At 41.1% G+C, this 16,768-nt stretch overlaps 1 protein-coding gene across 3 annotated transcripts in view; it reads left to right on the forward strand.

The window, feature by feature from the left end:
• The window catches only part of EPRS1 (glutamyl-prolyl-tRNA synthetase 1), an 82,596-nt gene extending 70,604 nt beyond the window's left edge, over positions 1–11,992 (forward strand). For all 3 annotated transcript variants that reach the window (XM_063443816.1, XM_063443819.1, XM_063443817.1), the window contains 2 exons: positions 6,674–6,738; positions 11,651–11,992. In XM_063443816.1, the coding sequence (XP_063299886.1) occupies positions 6,674–6,738; positions 11,651–11,801 (216 nt within the window). In that variant the 3' untranslated portion in view covers positions 11,802–11,992. The remainder of the gene's footprint in view (positions 1–6,673; positions 6,739–11,650) is intronic.
• The last annotated feature ends 4,776 nt before the right edge of the window (positions 11,993–16,768 follow it).

The following is a 16,768-nucleotide window of genomic DNA, read 5'->3' on the forward strand; positions in this document are numbered from 1 at the left end:
GGAGTAGGGAAGGGGGAAAAGACACATCTGATGTGACTAGGGCTGTATAAACAAAGTGATCTAACTCCTAAATGGCAGAGAATCGACTACAGGGGCAATATCTATACACCAATAGATATTGCTACATTAAGCAAATGTTTGGTGACTATAGTAAACCTTTAACATGTGGTTTCGGACTATTCTATTAAATTAGTGGATTAGAGTGACGCAAGTAGAGTAATAATGTGCAACTCTCAGCAGAATTGCTAGCCATAATTTGTTTTATATAACTCTCTGCACGTTCAGAGTATACTTTTCACCAGCTTTGTCTTTGGTTACTTCTGTATCCCCAATTCGTTGAAAGAAACAGTTGGGGTATACACACACATTTGACAAAAGCAATGAAAAAGCACAGCAAGTGAAAACATGTAACAATAAAAAAAAAAGGGGGGGGGAGGTTTATTTTATGTAATGTAATAAGTTTTATCTCCCTGTTGAGAGTTCAGTTTTATATTTATTGTAAAAAGCCATTAACACACCCATTGCACTTGAACAATGTTATATACTGAAAATGCCAAGTGCATACCTGAAAGTGTAACCACAAAATGTTACAGAAGACCATCAATTCTCATCCTCGTAACTACAGTTGGCACTGTGCAGTCGGGCAGGTAGAATTCTGCTGGCTCCAGAGTTGTATTTTGTAAAGCCCATTGTGAAACGGGATATAACACTGCGTCACTAATAAGAATATTAGAGTGTCCGTATACTTTTGTGTACATGTAGCAAATTTTCAGGAAATCTGAAAAATAGCCCTCGTCATCATGACTGAAAAATATTCACTATTCAGCAGAAAATAAAGCCTAAGTAATGTTAATTTAAAGGTGAATATTAATATTCTTTTGAATCAGTGCTATGGCTTAGTGAGGTGTCACAAGTTTTTTTTTTTTTTTTTTTTAAATCTGTTGTTAAAAGTGCATCTATAATACTGTTTGCCAACAGGGAGCTGTGTCATCAGCAGACCTTTAGTGTATCTTCCCTAGCATCATAAATTATACAACGTTTGGGTTGCGTCAAGTGATATGATTACTCACATAAGCCAGCTAAGGTTTCTTCCTTTAACCCCTTAAGGACACATGACATGTGTGACATGTCATGATTCCCTTTTATTCCAGAAGTTTGGTCCTTAAGGGGTTATTAAAGGACAATTGTTTTACGGTGCCACTGTTCAATGTGGGATACTGTAAGGCCCCATTCGCAGACACATTCTGGTCTTCATAATTCAGACAAAAAAAAAAAAAATGACCCCACCATAGAGTACACACAATAAAAGCCACACTAAGGTTGTTCTTTAGGTTTTCTGCCATAAAATCAAATCATACAAAAAAGGGAATTGACAGCACATCTGGAACATGAATTTCTCAGCAATAGTGCTGCCGTAAAGACCAAACTTTATACAGGATACAAATTCTAAAACTTAACATTTTACAAGGCTACCTAAAATCTTAGCAAACAAATATGGGATTTCAGTTGCACCATATGGCCATATCGTGTTAAGCCCACAAATACTTCACTATGCCCCAATATCTGTGGGTCCCCATTTTTGTTTGCTATGATACGTGATTTAAAAAAATAAATAAAACCACTTCCCAAGAAGGGCATGTTATGCTGTCGTACAAAAGCAAGCTTTAACACTGTAGGGAGGCATAGCTTGCCCTAACGATCGGACCCTTCCCCAGCCCATATACTTGCCATTTGCATCGATTGCAACAGGGTGATCTGCCTGACATCTAAATTCTGCCTATCTGCTTCATGTGTATGTTTGTGTATATACACACACACTGAAACGTTGATCCGCATTTTAACAGTTTTTCTGAAAAATGACATTTTAAACAAGCTACCTCTGAGATATAGAGATGTGTGTATGTATGTATGTGTATATATATATATATATATATATATTTCAATCTCTCTATATCTCAAAGAGGTAGCTTGCACTCATGGTCTTTTCAAAGTTTAAAATGTCATATTTTTCTGAAAAACAGTAAAAATGAGGATCAATGTTTCAGTTCCCGTGTGGAACTTTCATGAGGATCAAGACTAAGTTAAAAATAAAAAATTTTTTAAATGCCGTCGGCATTCCAATGTGCAAAATGCGCGTGTGCATATGTGCTCCGCCTCCACCACGGTACGTGTTGCCCTAGCGATGAATACACACGTCGGTAAAAACATATTTAAAAACAAATTCAGCAGGGAGCTCAGAGAGAACAGTGATATTAGATAGTTTCATTTAACTCTCAAGGAGCAATTGTCAGTCCACATGGGCAGGTAAGTTCATAGATCACATATGGCGTTCTGCATGTGATGGTATAGCGAATCTGGTAGATTTTGTTACTGTGTGGATGTGAACTTTGTTGAGATTTGTACAGAGCTCTGGTATATGAATGTTTGGTTTTGGCAGGGAGTTCCGCATGTGCCAGCTGTCTAATCTAGTATGAGGTTCCGGAATGTTTTGGATTTTGTTGATTAATTAGGCAGTCGTGGAGTAGTCTTGGAACAGTACCTGGATTTGGGATCATGTCAAGGCATGAGCTGCTCTTATGTGACAACCTGGTATGCGTATGCGGTTACTTAGTAACTAACTTTGTTGTTGCTAGTGGGGAGGTCTGACCTTAATTATTTTCATGAGCTGCTCCGTAGAGATCCCCAGTGGTGCAGTGGTCACAATGGGGAATAGTACAAAAAGAGCCACAGTCTACTAAAAGAGAGTGTGCACCGTGTATCTGCAGGCCAAATATATCGGAACCAGATGTCCTCAAAATGTCTGCAGATCCAGTGTAGCAGTAGCCCGTCCAAATATCAAGGAAATTGATAGTCAGTTGGGGAAATGAACGTGGCTTTCCTGTTTCTGTGGGATATAAAGTTTAGCCAACTGAACAGGTCTGCTTCTGTTAGTCATTGCTAGGGAAAATGCTGTTAGGGCACATGATTGAAACAGTGAGGAGATGTGTAATAGTCTGCACAAACTGAAACTGTAACTGCCAGTATGTACAAACAAATGTATGTGTTGCGAGTTGGACTGGTAATTGCGTATGGCAGTACTGATGCTCCACTGTTTCGAACTGGTCCAGAACGTTAGGGGGATTGCCATGAATAGAAGTTTGGCCATGTCAAACTTATTTGATGGCCGTCTTTAAGGCTGAGACCAAGGAAAATGTATTATATCACTGACACAATAGATTTAGTACGTGTCCGCTGACATTTATTTGTGTATAAGTGCAAGATAATGCATCTTGGGTGCAAAAACCCAAGGGCAAAGTATAAAATATTTTAGAGTCCTAACCTCAACATTCGAGAAAAGGGATTTAGGGGAAATTATTTGAGATGACTTAAAGGTAGGCAGACAATATAATAGAGCAGCAGGAAATGCTAGCAGAATGCTTGGTTGTATAGGGAGAGGCATTAGCAGTAGAAAGAGAGAAGTGCTCATGCCATTGTATAGAACACTGGTGAGACCTCACTTGGAGTATTGTACGCAGTACTGGAGACCGTATCTCCAGAAGGATATTGATACTTTAGAGAGAGTTCAGAGAAGTGTCTAGATGTAGGTGGCTGGACCGAGATGTGATAATACTCCTATTTGCAGGCAGAGCTCCTGCAAAGGAGAGATAGTATCAACTTTCTTTTTTTGCTCCCTCTGCTACTTCTGTCGTTTTTTTTTGTTTTTTTTGTTTTGTTTTTTTATAAATTTCCTCTCCCACCCTCCTTCATCTGCCCCTCTCTCACCCTTCTACTTTATCTCTTCTCCCCTCACCGGCTCAGATTGCACACATGCATGGAGGCCATAAGCTTTCCTAAAGAGGTGGGTTTTAAGGCACTTCTTAAAAGATGCAAGACTAGGGGAGAGTCTGATGGCGGTAGGCAGGCTATTCCATAGGAAGGGAGCCGCCCGCGAGAAGTCCTGCAAGCGCGAGTTGGCCGTACGAGTGCGGACAACGGACAGGAGGTGGTCACGGGCAGAGCGGAGAGACCGAGAAGGGACATACCTATGGATCTGTGAGGAGATATAAGAGGGGCTAGAGTTGTTCAGTGCTTTATAGGTGTGAGTAAGTACCTTGAATTGACTCCTATAGCATACAGGAAGCCAATGTAAGGACTGGCAGAGGGGTGAGGTGTGAGAGAAACGACTAGAGAGGAAAATCAGTCTAGCAGCAGCGTGCATTACGGACTGTAGGGGTGCAGTACGGCTTTTGGGAAGACCAATCAGGAGAGGGTTACAGTAATCCATGCGGGAAATTACTAGAGCATGGACAAGCTCCTTGGTAGTATCTGGTGCAAGAAAGGGGCGGATGCGGGCTATGTTTTTAAGATGAAATCTACAGGATTTGGCAACATGCTGGATGTGAGGCTCAAAGGTGAGACCAGAGTCAAGTATGACGCCAAGACAGCGCGCTTGCAAGGATGGACTGATGTTGGTACCACAAACTTGAAGGGAGAGCGAAAGAGGAGGATCAGTATTAGGAGGAGGAAAGACAAAGAGCTCAGTTTTTGAGAGATTGAGTTTCAGAAAGCGGGAGGACATCCAGTCAGAGATGGAAGAAAGGCAAGCAGTGATACGTTGCAGGACGGCAGGGGAGAGGTCCGGGGAGGAGAGATATAGCTGGGTGTCATCAGCGTACAGGTGGTAGTGGAATCCAAAAGAGGTAATACGTTTGCCAAGAGAGGCAGTATAAAGAGAAAATAGAAGGGGACCAAGGACGGAGCCTTGGGGGACTCCAACCGAGACAGGGCGAGGGGAGGAGGTATCATTAGAGAAGGAGACACTGAATGAGCGTTGGGAGAGATAAGAGGAAAACCACGAGAGGACAGTCACAGAGACCAAGCGATTGAAGAGTTTGAAGAAGGAGAGCATGATCAACGGTGTCAAAGGCCGCTGAGAGGTCAAGAAGAATTAGTATGGAGTAGTTGCCTTTGGATTTAGCTGCGATTAGGTAGTTAGTGACTTTGATAAGGGCAGTCTCTGTAGAGTGGAGAGGGCGGAAGCCAGATTGAAGGGGGTCAAGGAGAGAGTTGGAATTGAGGAAATGAGACACACGGGTAAAGACAAGTCTTTCCAGAAGCTTTGAGGAAAAAGGGAGCAGGGATATGGGACGGTAGTTAGAGAGGGTGGATGGGTCGAGGGATGTTTTTTTTTAGTATAGGTACTACAGTGGCATGTTTAAGGTCAGCAGGGACGATGCCAGAAGAGAGTGAGCAGTTGAAGATGTCTGTTAGAGAAGGCACGAGACAAGTGGAGAGAGATCTGATAAGGTGAGATGGGACAGGATCGAGCGGGCAAGTGGTGGGGCGAGAGGAGCAAAGAAGAGCAGCCACCTCTTGGTCAGTAGCTGGGGAGAATGTCTGAAGGGTAGGAAAGGCATGATCTATGTGTGATTGAGAAACAGAAAGGCAAGGAGGGGAGAATTCTTTCCTTAGCTGTTCAATCTTGTCAGTGAAGTAACATGCAAAGTTATCAGAAGTAAGGTTAGTTTTGGGGGTGGCCACAGCAGGGCGAAGAAGAGAATTAAAGGTGTCAAAGAGACGCCTGGGGTTGTGAGAACATGAACTAATGAGAGAGGAAAAATAGGACTGTTTGGCAAGGGCAAGGGCTGCACTGTATGAACACAATATGAATCTATAATGGGGAACGTCTGATTGGGTACGAGACTTCCTCCAGGAGCGTTCAGCACAACGGGAGCATCTTTGCAGGTAGCGCGTTGATTTAGTATGCCATGGTTGGGGGCGGGTCCTCCTTGAGGTGCTTGTTTGGAGTGGCGCTGCAGTGTTCAAGGCAGATGTAAGAGTAGAGTTATATATGGAGATGGCCAGTGAAGGACAGGAGAGGGAAGGGATGGACAGCAGTTGTGAATCAATGTCAGCTGACAACTGTTGGAGATCAAGAGAATTAAGGTCCCTCCTGAGTTGAGGGGGGGTTAGGCTGAGGTTGTTGGGTGAGGGGGTACGCAAGAGCAAATGATAAGAGGTGGTGATCAGAGAGTGGATATGGAGTGTTGCAGATATTGGTTACTGTACATGCATAAGTGAAGATTAGGTCAAGGGTATTGCCAGCTAATACTTTATTATACAGTAGATGTATGTACTATACAGTAGTTCTGCCATGTTTTTGTGAAGTCAAGGACAACCCGAGTGAGATAAATATTGACTGGCTTTCCTGTCGATGTTCTATTTTAACATTCGTTTTACTGCTCTGTGCAATAACTCTTAGACTTTATGATATATAATTGCCCGCTGCATAATCGGTGTGCAGAACTCTGTTTAGATCCATAGATTAAAATCTTTAATAGACAGAATAAAGTCCTCTCCATTTTTACCTGCAGATCAACTCTTGTAACTCAAACGCATGTACGTTGCTTTTGTCATTCAGGATTTACATGCTATACATTATATAGAGAATGCAGTTCCCTCTAAGGGGTATACATCTGGTTGAAACTGTCGATCTCTGAAGTAAAAGTTTTAAAAATTCAGTTTGTTTTTTTTGTTTGTTCTTTTGTTTAGGGTATTTATACCAAAGCCTCTTATTTTCTGTAGGGGTGATTGAAAAGATTTGGAAGCCTGCCTGCTTGTTAGTTGATTGTGTGTGATGTGTGTTTATATGTAATGGTGCTGATTGTGCTTTTAATGACTTTCTAATCCCCAGGTTGTGCAGATTCCATTCTGTGGGGAAATTGACTGTGAAGATTGGATAAAGAAGACGACTGCAAGGTAATTGTAGCTGACTGGTCTTTGCTTTTCTCTATATCACCAAATTGATGATGGTTTTGGTTTTACATATCCGCTCATAAAAATAATCAGTTCCTTAGCAGGTCTTAAAGTTAGGTAAATACAACCTCAGATGAACAACACCACATGGCATATTACACTGTGTCATTATTTAACAACAAAAAAAGCCAAAATGGAGAAGCCATGTGTGGAACTGAATACACCCTTACTGCTTCCATAGGATTTAATAGGCTAAGTCGCACTTGATTAATTGATCATCAGCAAGTGTGACCACCTCTATAAAAGCCGAGGTTTTAGCAGTTTGCTGGTCTTGCGCATTCAGGTGTGTTAACACAATGTCAAGGAGGAATGACATCAGAAATGATCTTATAGAAGCAATTGTTAGAAGGTCATTTCCAAAAATTTAAAATCCATCATTCTGCAGTGAGAAAGATTATTCAAAAGTGGAAAACATTCTAGACAGTTGTCAATTTTCCCAGGAGTGGTCTTCACAGCAAATTCAGTCCAGTGTCAGACTGTGCACCACTCCGTGAAATTGCAAAAAAAAAACAAGAGTTAAATTTCTCACTAAAAAAGAACATGGCAGCGCGGTTTAGGTTTGCAAAGTGGCATCTAGACAAATCACAAGACTTCTTAAACAATGTCCTTTGGACAGCTGAGACCAAAGTGGAGATGTTTAGTTTTTGCTAAACGTGGCACAGCATTATGCCCAAACACCGCATATCTGCATAAACCTCTAATACCAACTGTCAAGCATGGTGCTGGAAGTTTGATGATTTGGACTTGCTTTGCAGTCACAGGACCTAGGAACGTTGCAGTCATTGAATCGACCATGAACTCCTCTGTATACCGGGGTTCCCAATTTTTCCCGTGGAACCCTTTGGCATAGTGTATCAACATCGTGGAACCCTCCCCCCACCTAAAAAAAATCTTTCAATTAGAAGAGCATAATGTCTTATTTTTTTGTGTGCACATTTTGTATTTTTTACAAAAACAGATTGCAGTACTTGGGAGGAGGTGTGTTTTTGTATGAAGCATTGGTGTTTGTATGTATTTTATCGTTTTAACCCCTTAGTGACATCTGACGTATCAGTTACGTCCGGTCAAAAAACGGTTCTTAAGGGCCGTGGACGTACCTAATACATCCGCGGCTAATTAGAGCGCTGGAAACGATCATGATGTCGAGTGTGACAGATTCCCTATCCCTGAATTTTGTAGCTTATTTGATATACTCCATAGTTCAGTATACGAATACCTGAGACCTATCTATTTTGTATACCGAACAAACTACCCAACCTTCCAGACCACCCAGAGCAGGCACAAGGCAGAGGCAGCACCGAGGCAGGTACAAGACCGGCAAATTGAGTGCGGGAGATTCGAAAACTATATATATATTGTGTGTGTGTATGTGTATATATATATATATATATATATATATATATATATATATATATATATATGTGTGTGTATGTATATATATATGTGTATATATATTATAAAAAAATAATCAATTAAAAATAAATGAAAAAATGTTATTTTATTCTAACTGTATTTTGATATTAATATATATATTTATATCAAAATACACTTAGAATAAAATTATATATGTCTGTATATATAAATAACAATAATACGAAATATACATATTTCCATATACATAATTACATAAATAATTTCATAAATATACACATAGACGTCAAATATATAAATATGTATATATATATATTTAAATTATACGTGCATGTTTATGTAATATTTTTAATTAAATTTTATTAATTGCAATTTGGGGCACCTGCCTGACAACGCAGGCTGAAGTCCAGAGAATTTAATTTGCTAGCACTGTATTGAACCCTATAACTTTCTAAGACACCCTAAAACCTGTACATGGGGGGTACTGTTTTACTTGGTAGACTTCGCTGAACACAAATTTTAGTGTTTCAAAACAGTAAAACCTATCACAGCGATGATGTGGTCAGTGAAAGTGAAGTTTTTTTGGATTTTTCACACACAAACAACACTTTCACTGATATCATTGTTGTGATACGTTTTACTATTTTGAAACCCTAATATTTGTGTTCAGCGAAGTCTCCTGAGTAAAACAGTACCCCTCATGTACAGGTTTTATAGTGGTTTTGAAAGTTACAGGATCAAATATAAGGCAGTTTTTTTCACATTGAAATTTGCCCGATTGCCATTAAGAGCGTATGGTAGCCCAGGAGTGAGAATTACCCCCATGATGGCATACCATTTGCAAAAGAAGACAAGGTATTGCAAATAGGGGTATGTTCAGTCTTTTTTAGTAGTCACAAACACTGGCCAAAGTTAGCGTTCATAATAGTTTTTTGCATTTTTAACTCAAACAAATTCAAATACTAACTTTGGCCAGTGTTTGTGACTAAGTGGCTACTAAAAAAGACTGCCCCCCATACCAGTCATACCCCATATTGTCCCCCATACCAGTCATACCCCATATTGAATAACCTTGGGTTGTCATCTTTTCAAAAATATATGGTTTGATGGGGTAAATTACATTGGCTGGCTTCAAAAATGTCGCAAATAGGACATGGGTGCATGATGACCAGCTGTGAAAATTCCAAGTTGGAAAACTGGAATGCGCACCCTCCAAATAAAGTCATTCAGAATCAGAGAACCTGACACACCTATACATACATGGGTGCTATCACTGTACTCAAGAGATGTTGCTGAACACATATTGGGATGTTCTTTTGCAGTAACCCTTAAAGTTCTCCATACATGTATTTTTATATTGCTATGTGTGTCAAAAAAATCTCCAATTATTCTATATTGGCATAGATTGGTGCTAGAATAGTTGCATGAAAAGAGTCAAAATGCCCCAAGTTTAATACCTTAGGTTGTCTTCTTTTAAAAAATATATACATGGGAAGGGTTATTTAGGGATTCCTGACAGATATCAGTGTTGCAATGTAAATTACGTTCATTTTGGGGGAAAAATGGTTTGGAAATAGCAACGTGCTACTTGTACTTATAGCCCTATAACTTTCCCAAAAAAGCGAAGTACATGTTAATATTGGGTATTTCTAAACTCAGGACAAAATGTAGAAACTATTTAGCACAGGTGTCTTTTGGCGGTTGTAGATTCATAACAGATTTTAGGGGTCAAAGTTAGAAAAGATGTGGGGTTTTTTTTAAAAAAAAATAATAGTCATATTTTATAAAAAAATTTATAGTAAATTATATGATATGATGGAAATAATGGTATCTTTAGAAAGACCATTTAATGGCGAGAAAAACTGTATATAATATGTGTGGGTACAGTAAATGAGTAAGAGGAAAATTACAGCTAAACACAAACACCACAGAAATGTAAAAACAGCCCTGGTCCCAAACGGTAAGAAAATTGAAAACCGGCCTGGTCACTAAGGGGTTAATATAGGGATGTTTTTGTATGGAATGTTCACATTTGTGTGCAGAGGTGTATTTGGATGTAGTGTTGGATTTTAAATGTGGATGTACATTTGTGTGTGTTATTGGTGCAACAGTTGCAAATCAACCTTTTGACTGAGGAAGGATCTAATTAATGTATATTTCTGCAGGCTTTTCCAGCTGCAGGCTTTTCTCGTTTAAGGCAGTTTTTCCAGTGGTTGCATTAAAATAAGTTACGATATTGAATTTCACTTTCACAAATTTGACTACTATTCCCAGAATTATTTGTTAGCGAATATAGTTGGAGGGCATTATAAAATAGCCACATGTTTTCTCTCTATTTATATAATGTTTGGTTTGGTTTAAAGGAACACTATAGTCACCTAAATGACTTTAGCTAAATAAAGCAGTTTTAGTGTATAGATCATTCCCCTGCAATTTCACTGCTCTATTCACTGTCAATTAGGAGTTAAATCACTTTGTTTCTGTTTATGCAGCCCTAGCCACACATCCCCTGGCTATGATTGACAGAGCCTGCATGAAAAAAAAAAACTGGTTTCACTTTCAAACGGATGTAATTTACCTTAAATAATTGTATCTCAATCTCTAAATTGAACTTTAATCACATACAGGAGGCTCTTGCAGGGTCTAGCAAGCTATTAACATAGCAGGGGATAAGAAAATCTTAATTAAACAGAACTTGCAATAAAGAAAGCCTAAATAGGGCTCTCTTTACAGGAAGTGTTTATGGAAGGCTGCGCAAGTCACATGCAGGGAGGTGTGACTAGGGTGAGGCTGCAGGGGCATGTTCTATACACCAAAACTGCTAGATTAAGCTAAAGTTGTTCAGGTGACCATAGTGTCCCTTTAAGTTTAAGCACTGTCCCTAGGCTGTTTTGAGAAAACAGCTCCATCCTGTGTCCATGTACAGTAATGCAGGATAGCAGTACTCACAGCTTGTTCAATGAGAAATGTACATCCCATCCTCTTACATTGCAAATGCCTGGTGAGTCGTATTTTTCTTCTACAGTTCTCGCAGTGCATGAGACTACAGTTAGGGACATGGACACTATAATGTTTGGAATACAGGTTTGTTTCCTAATGATATCGTGTTCCTTTACACTTGAGTTGTTTTGGGGCCTATTGTCTTTTCTATTTACAAAAATAGAATTTCATTGTTCAGTAGATATACTCCCAATGAAATAGAAGTATATAATTAAATGCATGTGTGTTTTATTGGGATATATCTAAAAATAGCAATCTGCAGTTCTTTTGTTTGCAGCCTTTACAAGGCCTCCGTTTAGGAGACTGAAGTATCCCTTTAACCGCTAGTTTTGTTGTATTGAAAACTGTTGAATAGAGTGCCCTTAGAAAACAAACAAAATAATTAATGTTCTATCAGTTTATTTTTTCTCCCCTGAGAACATGTAAAATAATCTTGCACAAGTCACTTTGAAAAATGTTAATTTTTTTTTTTTTTTTTACCCAGGGAGCAAGATCTTGAACCTGGAGCACCTTCCATGGGAGCAAAAAGCCTGTGTATCCCCTTCAAACCCCTCAAGGAGCTGCAAGCTGGCACCAAGTGTGTCTGTAGCAAGAATCCTGCCAAGTACTATACGCTGTTTGGACGCAGTTACTAATGGAAGAAAAGAACTTACCGTACCCAATCTCCTGAGCGCTTTATTTTTAATAGGAATTTAACAAAGGAAAATAAAAAAAAAAGATTTTAGGACCCATGCTCTGTGTAGTTAAATGTTTTACATCACTGCACTTATTTTTTTTGTGAAAACATCCCAAATAAAAGTTAATAAGAGAACAATATCTCTGTGTATTTTGTAGCTGGATCTGTAACTTTGGGTCAAACACTGGACTCCACTAATGGGCACCTGCATTATTACATATGGCAAGGGTGGGTGATGACATTATTAATGGGAACATATCCTTTACAAATCATGTGGATGTCAAGGTTATCATCACAATCTAATATAGTTGCAAAGATTAAAATGTATACTTAATGTTAATATTTTGTTTGGTTGCTTTAGTTTTTCCTCCACACCAAGCGTGGTATATTGAAGCTGACTGGGTTGCTCCTTGCAAAAACTTCTTTACTCATGGACCTCCTCTCTGTCCTATAGATATGGGATGTTTACACAGGCAGGTGGTGTTGATGTTCGTGCAGCCACTTTATTCTCCATACTTGTAATTATGAGGGTAAAACATTTCAGGATGGATAAAGAATTTTGAGGGGAAATAAAGTTTTATACAGAAATTTGAAGATGTATGGTTGACCTTGTGTTTTCTACAATTTTATGTTGTTTGGCATGGCAGGTACACTTCCAAGCATGCTAGCATCACTCGTCACAGAAATATGGGTTGGTTTATGTTTTTTATTACTTATTTTTTTGCTCTGGATTGACGGTTCATCCTCTTCTCCAGCGGGAGCAGGGTTTTTATTCATATCCCAAAAAGTTGATCTACGCCCATATATTGACTACAGTGCGCTGAACAAGATCACCATAAGAAATGCATACCCAATACCACTCATATCTGAATTATTTGAAAGATTAAAAGGGCCTAGAGTTTTTACCAAGCTAGATCTAAGAAGTGCATACAACCTAATATGGATAAGAGAAGGTCATGAATGGAAAACGGCGCTCAATACTAGAAGCGGTCACTATGAATACTTGGTTATGTCGTTTAAGTTATGTAATGCCTCCGCTGTTTTCCTGGACTACATAAATGATGTCCTAAGAGAACTATTCCTTTGTCTTGGTATACCTTGATGCATGGCCGGACTAGGGAAAAAAATTTGGCCCAGGCATTTTTTAATAAGAGGCCCACTGAAAAGGTGGTAGGACTAAATAGGGTGTGTTTTCTCATCCCCAATGACAATCACACCCCATTTCAAAGTGAGCATGTTGTTTCAATGCTCTTTCAGGGTAGACCATGCGCAGAGCTCTGCTGAAGAGCTCTAGCATGAGAAAAAAAGCCCTGTATTTGTTCTGCACAGCGCAAGCAAATTTAATAACATGATTGTGTTGTGTTTGCTTGAAACTTGTCTCTGGTGTCTCCATAAATGGGATACCAGAAATGAGTACTGTGCAGGTGTTTGGAGCCTGCTTATGGGTTTGTGTGTGTGTGTAGAGTGAGCTGATTGTTGTGTAGTTTTGTGTTAATAGGTTGGTTACAAGGAATCCAGTGTGCAATGACCTACCAAGCACTCAATAAACCCTTCTCTAACAAACTATTTAATTCCCCTACTTTAACCCGTTTGTGTCACTATACCCCACTCCCTCTAGCATGTAAGCTCATTGAGCAGGGCCCTCAACCCCCTCTGTTCCTGTACGTCCAGTGGTCTGATCTCAATTATGTGTCTGTTAGTCCACCCATTGTACCGCGCTACGGAATTTGTTGGCGCTATATAAATAATAAAATAATAATAATAATAATAATAATGTCAGAAATGTAGTGTGTGTGTTTGAAGGATCCAGACTGTGTATAAGAGAGCGAGTGTGTGTGTAAAGGATTCAGAGTGTATATAGGGATCTAGTGTGTGTGTATATGTGTAGATGATCCAGAGTTTGGTAAGGGATCTAGTGTGTGTCTGGAATGTAATGTGTTTAGGCATGTAGTATGTGTGTGAAGGGTTCTGTAGTTTATATACATATATGTTTGGGGGCTGCTGTGAGTGAGGGTGATGTGTATGTTAGGGTGCTGTGTATGTGATGTGTGTGTTAGGGTGCTCTATAAGGGTGATATGTGTGTGGGTGGTGTATGTGTTTGGAGGGATTGTGGGTTGGGGGGAGGCAGGTTAATGCCAATATGTATGTATTTTTATTTTATTTTAATTTTTTAAATAATAAAATAAAACAGGCATTGTATCCCCCCTCCCTTCTTACCTTTAGCCTTGAAGGGGGGACTGTGTTGCTTTCCCTGGTGGTCCCAGTGGTGAGTGAACTCTAGCCTGTGGGGCTAGAGTTCTCTCTCCCGAGACCCAGAATGTTGCCATGGCAATGCTCCGTATCTCGCAAGAGGAACCCGGCAGAGCAGCAAGATAGAGCTCCTCTGGGTCCTCTCCTGTAACCTCCCCTGCCGGCCTTGGCCCATTACCACCGCGGCCCACCGGGCATGTGCCCAATGGCCAGTCCAGGCTTGCCTTGACGATATTCTTGTATACTCACCTATTCTGAAAACACACCATGTGCAAGTTAAACAGGTTCTCCACACTGCTTAAAAATGGTCTGTATTGTAAATTGAGAAATATTTATTCCATCAGATGGAGGTGCAATTTCTGGGGTATATCATATCTGCTTCTGGTTTAAAGATGGACATCATGGATTGAAAGCAATGCAGAGGTTAATCGGGTTTGCGAATTATTACCATAGATAAATCAAGGGGTTTTCTACAGTAATAGCCCTGTAAACCAATATGACCTGTAAAGGCGTGAAAAGTCAGGTTTGGCCTAAAGAAGCTATAGATGCCTTTGAGCGTCTCAAGGCCTTGTCTGCCTCAGCCACTATTCTATTGCATCCTGACCCTAATAAACCATTCATATTAGAAGTAGATGCCTCTGAGACTGGGGTTGGTGCTGTCCTTTCATAGGGAGAGTCACGAAAAACCACAACATCCATGTGGATTCTTCTCCAAAAAACTGCTACCAGCGAAGCAGAATTACAATATAGGAAAAGAGAATTACTGGCCGTCATTTTATCTCTTAAGGAATGGAGACATCTACTAGAAGGTTCTAAAGATCCCCTGATCATTATCACAGATCGCAAAAACCTTGCTTATGTAGGGGAAGCTAAGAGAATGTCTTCCAGGCAGGCTCTGTTTTTATTCCGTAATAACATACAGACCAGGTACACGGAGCATTAAGGCCTTATCTATACAATATGATACAGATGAACAAGAGCAGGAGATCTCTTCTATTATTATTATTGATCCTCCCCTGTCCTCTCGTCTTCTTGGTGTCGTAATAGCAGATCAGGCACCTAGCAATAATCCTCTGGAAAGAGTGTTCATTCCAGTATCCGAAAGAAAGGGTATATTGAGTATGTTCCATAACAATATGAGTGCTGGGCATCCGGATATACGCGAAACCTTTTCTGCTGTTACTAGAAGGTTCTGGTGGCCCTCTCTTAGGAACGATGTAGTGACATATGTCAATACTGTTTCTAAGGTTCCTCACCAACTCAAATGTGGGTTGTTACAACATCTTCCTGTGCCACATATACCTTGGTCCCATCTTGCTATGGATTTCATCGTCGATCTACCTGTGTCCAAGGGAATTAACACTATTCTAATAGTTGTTGACGGATTCTCTATAATGGCTCATTTCATTTTGCTCAAGAAGTTGCCATCCTCCGATGATCTTGCTCGCATAGTCTCCAATAAAATATTCAGGTTGCATGGTATTCCTCACAATATAGTATGTGACAGAGGTACGCAGTTTGTGTCTAGGTGTCATGTATTCATCCTCACCTTATTTCATTTGCAGTGGAAATTGCCTTCCTGGCAATAATAGAGGTGACGCTCAGCAGTCCTGCGCCAGAGTACCTGTCTTTTGCGCCATGTTGGTGGACGCCGGCCGCAGAGGCGGCTCTCTAATTAGGCGGCTGCCTAAGGCCTCGCGGCCGCCTAAACCACCATAGGGCAGACTGACATGTCGGGTCCTGTATGCCGCCGGGTGCGAGGCCCCTCCTGTCAGTCTGCCTGGGAGAGCCAGCCTTCAGTCTGCAGCTCCGCTGGGTGTGAGCTGCAGACTGAAGTGTCTCGCTATCTCTAGCCAATCAGAGCGTTGCTGCAGGTTACCATGGCAACGCTCTGACTGGAGATCGCGAGATATTCACCATGTGGTCTGCAGCTCATACCCGGCAGAGCTGCAGACCGGAGAGCCCACTGGACCACCAGGGAAAAAGGTACCTGTCACCCCCCGCAGCCTGTTACCCCACCTGCCACCCCACCTCACCCTGCCACCCCACCTATCACCCCTCTCTCACCCTGCCACCCCACCTGTCACCACTCTCACCCTGTCACCCCACCTGTCAACCCCCTCAGCCTGCCTCCCTACCTGTCACCCCCCTCAGCCTGCCACCCCACCTGTCACCCCCCTCAGCCTGTCACCCTGCCATCCGCCTGTCACCCTGCCACCCCACCTGTAAACCCCTCACCCTGCCACCCCACCTATCAATGTCACCCTCCCTCTCACTTTGTCACCCCACTCTCACTATGTCACCCACCCTCACTATGTCACCCTCCCACTCACTCTGTCACACCCCTTACACTAATGTAACCCTCTCACACTGTCACCCCCCTCACACTAATGTCACCCCCCTCTTACTCTGTCACCTCCCTAGACTATGTCACCCCTCACACTCTGTCACCTCTCTCCGCACACACTAACACCACTCTTGGTGCACACTGTCACCCCTCCATACACATTGTCACCCCCATCCAAATACAGTCTCTTCCTCCAAACACACGGGCACCACTCTCCGCTCTTTGGCACCACTCTCCGCTCTCGGGCACCTCCATTCATTCTCACTGTCAACCCTCAACACTCTGGCACCTCCTCCATGCACTCTGGCACCCTCCTGCTCTTTTACAC

This window comes from Pelobates fuscus, chromosome 2 (genome assembly GCF_036172605.1).
Source record: "Pelobates fuscus isolate aPelFus1 chromosome 2, aPelFus1.pri, whole genome shotgun sequence".
In the NCBI taxonomy this organism is placed as follows: domain Eukaryota; kingdom Metazoa; phylum Chordata; class Amphibia; order Anura; family Pelobatidae; genus Pelobates; species Pelobates fuscus.